Source organism: Strongyloides ratti (assembly GCF_001040885.1).
Source record: "Strongyloides ratti genome assembly S_ratti_ED321, chromosome : 2".
NCBI classification, from domain to species: domain Eukaryota; kingdom Metazoa; phylum Nematoda; class Chromadorea; order Rhabditida; family Strongyloididae; genus Strongyloides; species Strongyloides ratti.
In genome coordinates this window covers 3,130,664-3,142,147 of record NC_037308.1, presented here as the reverse complement: position 1 = coordinate 3,142,147, position 11,484 = coordinate 3,130,664, and the positions used below count along the sequence as shown (strand labels likewise).

At 21.8% G+C, this 11,484-nt stretch overlaps 2 protein-coding genes across 2 annotated transcripts; one reads left to right on the top strand and one right to left on the bottom strand.

Annotated features, from left to right (window-relative positions):
- Positions 1-2,195: 2,195 nt before the first annotated feature.
- Positions 2,196-3,143, bottom strand: SRAE_2000098300 (Hypothetical protein; the record flags this gene model as incomplete). The annotated part of the gene is made up of 1 exon (XM_024651880.1): positions 2,196-3,143. The coding sequence occupies one exon, from the start codon at positions 3,141-3,143 to the stop codon at positions 2,196-2,198; it is 948 nt and encodes a 315-aa protein (XP_024505513.1).
- A 4,112-nt stretch (positions 3,144-7,255) lies between these two features.
- On the top strand, positions 7,256-10,801 carry SRAE_2000098200 (Protein-tyrosine phosphatase, receptor/non-receptor type domain and Protein-tyrosine/Dual specificity phosphatase domain and Protein-tyrosine phosphatase, catalytic domain-containing protein; the record flags this gene model as incomplete). Its single annotated transcript, XM_024651879.1, has 3 exons — positions 7,256-10,057; positions 10,104-10,392; positions 10,440-10,801. The coding sequence occupies 3 exons, from the start codon at positions 7,256-7,258 to the stop codon at positions 10,799-10,801; spliced, it is 3,453 nt and encodes a 1,150-aa protein (XP_024505512.1).
- Positions 10,802-11,484: the final 683 nt, after the last annotated feature.

Here is an 11,484-nt window from a genome sequence, read left to right as displayed (position 1 = left end):
AGATAAAAAAATCTATTTTAGTTAAAAGAAAATAATTTTATAAAACTAAAGAATGACAAAACAAAAAATTTGATTATCAAAATACTACATATCTTAAGAAATTGTATTAATAATATGAGATAAAAGAATAGGAAATGAGAAGTCCGATTAAAGGGGGTAAAAAGAAACAAAATGATAAATGACTAAAAAGAAATTTTAAAGAAGTTTAATTGGAAAAGAATACAATTTTTGTTTAGAAGAGATTAACATAGATAATTATGTCAGAAATTAAGTATACTACCCCCTAACAAAAATTTATATTTTCCAACATCTTTCTTCTCTTGACATTTAAAATGAAATTTAAAGATAAATAGGATAATTAATTTAAAGGTGATGATAAAAAAGTGAACTTTTTATTAAAATTTTTTTTGACAAATTGCCATGACAATGACGAAAACCATCTAATATTATAGGTATAAACATTTTCTTACAAAAATAACAAATAAAATTTATAAATTTTATGATATATAAGATAGTTAAAAAGAAAAAAAGGAAAAAAAAAATTTATGTTAAATAAACATGAAAAAATATAATATTACAAATAAAAAAAATTTAATCTTCATATCTTAACTTTCAAAAATTTTTATAATTTAGCACTTAAAATATATAAACTTTTTTTTTTATTTATAATAACGTTTTATAATGAAAAATTAAACAAAAATTTTTAAATAAAAAGATCAAAGAAAAATGATATTTTATTACAATCTTTTGTTATTAGATTGTTCAAAACATCATTGGATATGAATGTTTTTGATTAGTAATATATTATTTTAATAAACCTCAATAAGAAGATAAGTGTGGCTTTCTTTATAAAAATAAAAGTTTTGCGAGAAAAATTATGAAGTTAAGTATAAATGATGTTTTTAAGTTATTATATTTTGTAAAATATATATAATAATAAATGTATAGTTTAATTTTTAAAATAAATATTAGAAAATGTTGAAAATTATTTTTTTAATAATAATAATTTTAATTTTTTTTTATTATTAATTTTAATACACAAGGTGTCGTTATTTCGAGAAAAAAAAAGCATATTTAATAATTTTTATAGAAAAAAGTTATAAAATTTTTATATACTTTTAATTATATGTTAACACTCTTTTTTTAACTTCGTCTTTTAACAATATTTTTTTTTATGATAGAAAAAAAAATATTAAAATTTAATTTTATAAAAAAAAAGAATAATTTATAGAGAAAAAAAATATATATATATAAAGAAATATATATATCCTCTTTTGATATATTAAAATGTATCTTACATATCAAATATTAAAGAATTAAAATATATATTTTTAAATAATTCTGAAGATTAAAGTTTACCAGGAACAATTTAATATTTAAAATTTGTATAAGATATATAAGTTTTCAACTACATTATAAAAATAATAATAAAAAAATAATTAAACTTTGTGGCATTGATAAATTAAGTATTATAAATTAAATAACAATAAAATAAAATAAAATAATGACAAAATTTAATAAAGTATAAAGTAGTTAATAACCAAAAATAATTAACTATGTATTTAATTTATTTTTATCATTAAAACATTAGTTATTAAGAATAGTGTATCAAAAGTTAATTTTAGGAAAACAACATTTGACATTAATAATAATATATCTTTTTATAAATATAAAAAAAAATGTAAATCTTTAAAACAAGAAAAACATTTGATAGTTGATAGAATATAGCCTAGACAATCAGAATAATAATTAAAAGTAGAAAGATAAATTTTGATTTATTACTCGTAAACTTCTAATGTTAATTTTAATTCTTATTATATAAATTATATTTTAAACACATCATTATCAATATAATAATAACAATACCTTTTTTTTTATTTGTAATAATATTAATAAAACTTCAAATATATTTATTAATTAATATAATTAAAATAATCATTTAAAACAATTTATTTAATAATTTTTATTTAAAAACATAAAAATATTTATTAAAATAATTCTTGTAATAAAAATATATTTTTTTTTATAAATAATTAATATTAGCATATAGTTATAACAAACAAAGTTTTCAAGTATTTTGCTTAAAGTTCTTTTCTATTATTTGTACAATTATATAATATAACAACAATTTGATATAATCTTATAACAAAGAAAATGATTGATAATATATATATATATATGGTATTTATGTTATGTTATGCAATTTCAATTTTTCCTGAACAATTTTTACATGATGTAATAAATATATTTGACGATAGTGTATCTTTGTTACATATTTTATTATCCAAAACAACGTTTTTTTCTACATTCATACTAAGAATATTATTATCATAAATCCTTTCATCATCATTACATTTTTTCTCCACTAACTGTTCTTTAATCTTTCTAAACATTAACTGGTACATCTCATGCATTGAATCATTTTCTATCTCTAAATGTTCTAACATCATTTGTTGGGTGTTTAAATATTTTTTAAGTTCTGGATCATCATTTATTCTTCCAACTAATGATTTTTTATTTTTTTCTGATATTTGTAATTTTAAAGAACCTATTTCCATTTTCATAATATCTTCTTTTTCCTTTAATTCATTAATTTCTTTTTCCAATACAGATACTTCACCTCTCGATAGCATATATTCTTCTGTTATAGAAGAATATTTTTCTTTTAAAATATCTAATTCATGTTTCAAATCATCTTTTGAATTAATAACTTCTTTTAATTTATCTTCATATTCCTTGGATTGTTCAGTTATCTTATTTATTAAACATTCTTCAGAAGGTCTAATGGATAATTTAATACATTTTTCTTTTTCTTCATCTAACTGTTTCTTATATTCTTCATTCATTTCTTTCATTTCATTGTTTTTAATTATTAAATTATTTATTGTCATGTTATTGTGACTTAATTTATCTTCTAATTCTAGTATTATTCCATTTAATTCATCATTCTCTTGTTTAAGTTTGTATATACGTTTATGAGCCTTGTCATTTAAATCTTTTAACTTACTTATTGTTATCTTTAATTCTTCAATCTCTAACTTATATCGATGGCATTGAGTATTATATTCAATTGTAGCTTCTCGAAATTTACCCGATATATCTGAAGTTGCATTTTGCGCATTAAATAATTCTGAACGATTCATTGTTAAAATATATTTTTAAAAAAAAAAATCAATCAAGTATATTTATTTAATGAAAATAAAATTATAGTAAAATGAATAAAGCTTCATTAATATAGTATTTATCATTTTTTAATATTCAAATAAAACGTCATTTTTCAAATTAATATTAAAATATTTAAGTGTATTTAAATATTTTTAAAATTGTATCAATTAGATATATATACCTTTCACCTATTTTTAAAATCATTAAGAATAAAAAAAGATATATAATCATAAACTTTATATTAAAAATTACGACTTTTTATTTAAACTTTAAAATTTTCAGAAATATGTACAAAAATAGTTATAAATTTATAATAATTGTATAAAATTATATTTAGAACATTCTATAAAAAAAATTGATGCATGTCATGAAAGCAAAAAATAGTATTGTTACATTTAAATCATATTTCTAGAGAAAATAATATTATCAAAAAGTTATTTTACAATTTATCAAAGTTATTATATCAAAATATTAAAAAAATTAATTACCTTTTATGATGTAATTTTAAAAGATTATAATAATTGTACTTTACAACATTTTTAAATGTTAACATAATGTGCTTTTATTGATATAACATAACAACCATTTGTAGAATTTATTGTATCAAAGAAAAAGTAAATTGTAAAATTATACAATCATTTATTAGTTTAATTCTAAAAATAATTCGATAAAATCTTAAATTTTTTTTATATAAATTTATATATTAACATTATTATGATAAACAAATTTTTAATTTCTTATTTTTATCTATATAGATCTTTTTTATCCAATAACAGCAAAAACTCTTTTAAACTTTTTAGTAATTTTAATGTAAAAATATTTAAATATTTTCAGCTAATATAAGAAGATATGAATGGTTTATTTTGCACATTTTTAAAAAGGGATTTACTGATAAATGTAAATATACTATGTCAAAGACCATTCATTCCATTAAAAATTATTTAAAATGTTTTTAAAAAGACAATAGTTACGATAACTTTATGTATTTTTAATTGACAAAAATAACTATGAAAAATGTGAAAAAATAAATTTTTATTGGAGCCAAGGATATAGAAAATAATACCTATTATTCTGTGACTACAATTATATAGTATTAAAATGAAAAAAAAATTAACTTTATATTTTGATAAATTGAAATTTAAAGATTTTGAAATAACAAATTTATTATTAAATTTAGTAAATCAGGGAAATGTAACAAAACACTTTTTTCATATAAACAAAAAAGAAATAAAGAAGAACTAATTATAATATTGAATCAAAGATTAATCATTGAAAAGTTTTAGTTATTAAAAAAATATATAAAAATTATCTAAGATTAAATCGCAAATCTATGGTATTTTTAGAAAAGTTGTGATTCTCTGAAAATAGAAATGATAGAGTCATAAAAATTGTTGTTATAGATTAACTTTTAAAGGGAAATCAAATGAAACTAATTCCATCTTCATAGGGTAAGTATTTGCAGAGAAGCTGACAAGTCGGGAACAATGAATATTTTTTAAAAATTTCCGCCTTTGTTTATATCTCATTTCATAATAAAGATAAATGCAAAAAGATTTCTTTAATCGACTTCTAATGAGTTTTCATATGGAGTCTACCTTCAAAATATTTTTATATCTTAAACTACTTTTGAGATATAAAAAATGGTGACAATAGATTACGCGCGAAAATGTACCAAGCACAGTATTTCAAGAACTATTAAAAATAAAAAAAAGTTTTCAACGTAGGGTACACCTTAAATTATGAAAGAAGCACAGCGCATCAAGTTTCATAGTTCTGTGACCTCACAAACTTGAGTTATGCAGGATTCTTAAAACTTTTTTTTAAAAATATTTCTTATCATATCTTCATTTCTAGAAGTCCTATGAAGATGTGAATAGGCTTAATGAATTTCCCGTAAAAAATTGATCTAGAAAAAAGTATTTATTTTTAAAATTTACAATATTATCATGGAAGTCGAGATTTAAAAAAAATATTCCACCATTTCGCCCTTCAACTTTGAATCCTTATAACTCCTGAAGTTTCAATTTTCGAATATTGTTGATTATATTCAAAATTCATCCCATTTCAAGGGCTATCGAATGACTATAGTGGCATATTCAAATTCCAAAAAAAGTTGTTCATTTTTGGTCGCATTTTTAGAGGTAAAATCAGAAATCTAGCAAATTTTCAGCCAATTTACGAATCTCTGAAAATAATAATATTACAGTTATGAAAATCAATATTCTAGACCTACTTTTGAATAGAAATCGAATGAAACTAGTCCTATATTCATAGGCCCATTATTTGCTGAGATACTGAAAAGTCGGGAACAATGAATATTTTAGAAAAATTTCCGCCCTTGGCCATATCTCGTTTAAAAATCAAGATAAATGCAAACAGATTTTTGCAATCGTCTTCTAATGAGTTTTCATATGGGGTCTACCTTCAAAATTTTTTTATATCGTGAACCACTTTTGAGATATAAAAAAATGATTACAATGGATTACGCGCGAAAAAGTACCAAGCATAGTATTTCAAGAACAATTAAAAATTTTAATTTTAGAATATTGTTGATTATATTCAAAATTCAGCCCATTTCAAGGGTTATCGAATGACTAGTGGCATATTTAAATTTCAAAAAAAGTTCTTATTTTTTATTTTTATTTAAAAAATATTTTAATTACTTATTTTTCTTTATTTATTTGTTTTTTTAGTATAAAAAGTTTTATTTAATCAACATTGTAATTATAAAAAAAATTATACATATGTATAATATTCAAATATTTAAAAAAAAATTTCTAATACATTAGTGGTTCTAAAATTAAGCCAATAAATTTATTACAATATACTACTATAAAAAAAAACATGTTTTATTAATTAAACGTAGAGTATAGAAAACTGTGTAATAAATGCGTTTATGTTAAGCAAAATTTTATACGTGGTTTTATTGAAAAAAAAAATTTTTGAATAGTTAATTTTTAGTTGATTCAAAAAACAGTTTCAATCTTTCGTAAATTTTTTCTTTATCAATTAAATATCATAATATTTTTAAATCGTATAATGTTCACAAAAAATTGGTTTCAAAAACATTTAATATAAAATTTACATAATTAATTGTTATCATATTTATTCAATTATTGTATATTTTTTTGAATAAAAATGATATTTAAAATTTTTTTATAATTATAAGTTTCTAGAACGTTATAAAATTTAATGAATTTCTATTTTAATTTTACTAAAAAACATTCATTTATTAAACATTTAAAACATATCATTTAGTTGATCAATTGAAGTCATAGAAAAATAGATATATTCAATCATAATCATACTATTTCAAATTATATTTCTTTTTGAATTTATCTAAATTTCTATGTTAGTACAAAGTACATCNAGAGTATAGAAAACTGTGTAATAAATGCGTTTATGTTAAGCAAAATTTTATACGTGGTTTTATTGAAAAAAAAAATTTTTTGAATAGTTAATTTTTAGTTAATTCAAAAAACAGTTTCAATCTTTCGTAAATTTTTTCTTTATCAATTAAATATCATAATATTTTTAAATTGTACATGTTCACAAAAAATTGGTTTCAAAAACATTTAATATAAAATTTACATAATTAATTGTTATCATATTTATTCAATTATTGTATATTTTTTTGAATAAAAATGATATTTAAAATTTTTTTATAATTATAAGTTTCTAGAACGTTATAAAATTTAATGAATTTCTATTTTAATTTTACTAAAAAGCATTCATTAGTTAAACATTTAAAACATAGCATTAAGTTGATCAATTGAAGTCATAGAAAAATAGATATATTCAATCATAATCATACTATTTCAAATTATATTTCTTTTTGAATTTATCTAAATTTCTATGTTAGTACAAAGTACATCTTTTAGCTATAATAACATAGTAATATCAATTAACTTTAAAGAGGGTCATTTACATTAGAACGTTTTTTTTACCTATAATTTGATAAAATATGAATATTATTTGAAGAAAATGTTAATTTTGTTAAAAATTTTGAATAAATAGAGGAAAATATTCAATTTTTTATCATTCGAAAAGTTATTAAATCCTCGTGTTTTTTAACAAAAAACAATTTACTATGTTTCTGGATATTCACCAGTTTAAAACAATCTGCCTGCTGCTACTTCTACCAATTTTCACACAGTGTGAAGAAGGTATTTATGGAACCTTTTTTCCTACGGTTCCAAAGAAAATCAACAAAACTACTTTTCCAGTCAATCTAAGGTTTGCAGCTAACTCGGACGTCATTCTTTTAAAATGTCCTGGTTCTTTATACAAACATCAAAATAGTATGGATAAATTCACTGAAAATAAAAAACTGGGAGATTGGAGCGTTATGCCTTCAAACCAAGATATTTTATTCAATTGGATACTATCAATATATAATGCTTCAGGACCTCAGCATATTCAGTGTGGTGATATTGGAATAAAGCGCAGTGATGGAAGCCAAATGCCCTATGAATGGAAGTTTAATTTCAATTGGCAACCCGGACCAAATCCTTATGTAATGGCAAAACGAGAGAAGATAATAAACCAACTTCCAATTACCAGTATATGTGGAAATGATCAAAAAAAAATTTTAAAATTTACAAGAGACAAGGAAGGCAAATTATTTAAACTCATATTAGTTAATGGAGCGTTGAAGACGTCGGATGAGTTGCCGCATGTGAACAAACTCTACTATTTGTTTACAATACCTAAAGATACTTATAAAAAGGAGATTGCAGAGCCTTGCATGATCTTTAGAGCTGTCAATGACATACCAGAAATAATAGTACAAGGTTACAATTCTACCCAAAAATCGCTCAACGGTATAGACATTGATGTCATTAAATTCGACTATTTGGAAACGTCTCTTGAAATTCAACTTCTTTTACAAAATCAACCAAATTTAAAAGATTTTTATAAGAACGAAGAAATTTTAATTAGCAAGGTTATATTCACAAAGGATGGAGCTAAGGAAGTACCAAAATCTAACAAAACTACCAAGGGAAAATTCTCATTAAATGGATATGAGCTTTTAAAATTTTCTTATGATTGCCCATCGACTGAAGACGACCACAAGATAACGAAGATCTTCTATTTCGCACCACCACAAGAAAACTTTAAATTTCCATTGGAGTATATTCTCTACGCATCAAATGAGACGGTGGTCAGACCAAATTGCTCAATCAATAGATTCAGTTTTGGATACCTTTATTCAGTTGATTATATTAACAAAAAGATAGTTAATCTAACTGAGTTGAATGCTAATGGAGTAGAAAACAATGGTTTGTATCGCTCTGGTGATTTTGTCTTTACAACAGATGTTTCGAATTTCAATACAACTTTAAAATGCCTTTACAAAACACCTAATGGAGAAGTCACTTTAATTCACTCGTTTTTACATAGTGACAAAGCAAGTTTTGGAATAGATAAAAATGGAAAAAGATATTTAAATGTGGATGAAGATAAAGTAACTATAAATAAAATTCAAAAATCACGATTTGAAAAATTTAAAGAAACATTTGGAACTACTGGTGCAATTTTTATTATTGTTGGAAGTATTATTATTGGTATCTTAATTTTTGTTGGCATCAGTGTATTAATATTTCTTAAGGCAATAAAATTACATATTAGAAGAAAGAAATTAGCATCTATATATCCCAATATATTTGCATTGTGGAAAGAATTATCAAATGCAAAATTGGAAGAGTACTGTAAAATAGTTCAAGACAAAGAATATATTCCGGATAAATTAAAAAATCAATCGTCTTCAATGAAAATAGAAAATGATGAGGAGATTGATTTCGATACAGGTTCTCTTTTTGATTCATCTTTGGTCAAATGTTTTAAATCAATCTTTGGAGAAATAAGAGCTCATTACATTGATGATGTCTCACCGGAAAGAAAATATATAATTTCTGATGGACCAGCACCTGAAAATGTAAAATATTTTTGGGAGTTACTTTACAAAGAGGATGTCGCAGTTGTTATTTCAATGATTTATCAAGATAGTGATGAAGACCCAGAAACAAGTAATAAATTGTTATATTGGCCAGAAACAAACCAGACTTATGGAAATGTTACTGTTAAATATTTGGAAGAACTCCCAACAAATCTTATATCTGTTAAAGTTTTAAAATTTAGCATGACTATGAAAGGAGAAAAACCAAAGGAAGTAACACTTTTTCATGTTAGTTATTGGAAAGAACATGCAATACCAAGTACGGATCTACACTTCACCAACTTATATTCAGAGTTTTCTGAATGTGCTGGAAATGGGAATGTTCTCGTTCATGCTTCACGTAGTGCTGGATCACGTGTATTCATATTTACATATTTTTGTTGTATTTTGGAAACAATGCAAGCTGATGCTTCAATTTATAGTCCAATGAAGATTATAAAAGAAATTCGTGAAAAGCGTTATGGTGGTAACATCTCTTCTATGGAATATGCTTACTTATTGAAAGCATTACTAGCATATTTCTTTGAGAACAAAATGTTAATTGATGAAAATAATCTGAGGATAAAATTTACTGATGAATATGACCGTTATCTTTACAAGTTAGATGTTTGTAAAGGTAACATGGATAAAAGATTCAAGCGTTTTTTACAATTTATTAGTGTTCTTGATGATGGAAAATTAAGAGAACTTTGTGTTCAATTTGTTAAAATAGGTGTAATGAATAATAAAGAACTTTTAAAAAACTGTCAACGTTTTTATATTGCTAAAGAAAGTTCTCAACGAAAAAATCGTTTTAACGATCTACCATGTCTTGATAAAACGTCAGTTAACATTAACGGATATGATTCTAAAGATATTCGTGGTTATATACATGCTAATCAAATGATTTATAAGTATGGTGATGAAAAAGAAAGAAAAATTATTATGTGTCAGGTAAGATATTAATAATAATTTAACTTTATTTAATGTATTTTTTTAGGCACCAATACCAACAACAGTTGATGATATGTATGACATGATTTTTAGATACAAGATCGGAATCATTGTCATACTTGTTAATGTAAAGGAAATAAAGGAGAAAAATAAGTGTTTTCCTTATTTTCCTACAGATGCTAAGGAAATGAAAGGAGGTAAATACACTGTCATGTATATTGATAAAAAAGTGGATGATTTAAATCATATTATTGAATATGATTATACAATTTATAATGACAAAAATGTAAGAAGTAATTTTAAAATTCTTCATTATACTAATTGGCCTGATAAGAGTAAGTTTATTTAAATACAAAAAATTTATGTTATTTGCTTTTTTTAGGCATACCTAATGAAAGTAAAACTATTCATGAACTGTACAAAAGAATTGTAAATCTTGACAATAATTGTCAAATAGCAATTCATTGTAGTACAGGAATAGGAAGAACCGGAACATTAGCATTAGCTATTTACATGATTGATATGATCAATTCATGTAAAGCTTTTGATCCAATAAAGTTTTTAGAAACTCTTAGGTCACACCGCTATAAAGCAGTTCAAAATAAGATGCAATTTATCTTTTCATTATCAATTGTTTATGAACATTTTAAAAATAAGATAGATGAAATGGATCCTGATGCTTACAAAAATTTTACAACAATATCAAAAAATATCTTTCGCCACAATAAAGAATATAAAGGATAATTAATTTATAAAAAAACTTTTTTTTAATATTAAAAAATGTCTTATTGACATTATGTTTTGTCACCGATGTATAATAAAAACATCATTTTATAACTATTTTTAATTAATAAATATTAAATATAATTTGTTTTCATTTATAATAGAAACATACATTTAAAAAAATATATGAAACCAATAACAATTATAACATTATGAAATTTTTTTAATTTTATTGTTTACAACTTTATATGTTTTTAATAATTTTAAATATAATACTTAGAAATAATTTAATTTTTTAAAATTATTAAAAAATATTTTATTTTGTAACATAAATATATGTAGTATCTTACATATTTAAAGTTAAAGTTTATCTCTAGATAACAGTTTTTTTTAATAATTTGTTAGAATTTTACGTTTAAATGTTTTTTTTAATACTAATTATAATATAAAATTAGTTGATTCTCAATATTATAATAAAAAAGTCAATTAAACATTTTTTAATAAAAATATTTATGGTTATTTTTATTAAAAAGAATTATTTTTTGATTTGTTTAATGATACTTTTGCTTCATCTTTGAAACATTTTTATGCCTCTTCTTCTAGAATACAAGAAAGAAAAAAAAGATATTCTTGAAAGATTATGGTTCAATTACAAAAGAATCATTTGAAAACTATCAAGAATTTTTTAAAAGAAAAATATGAAT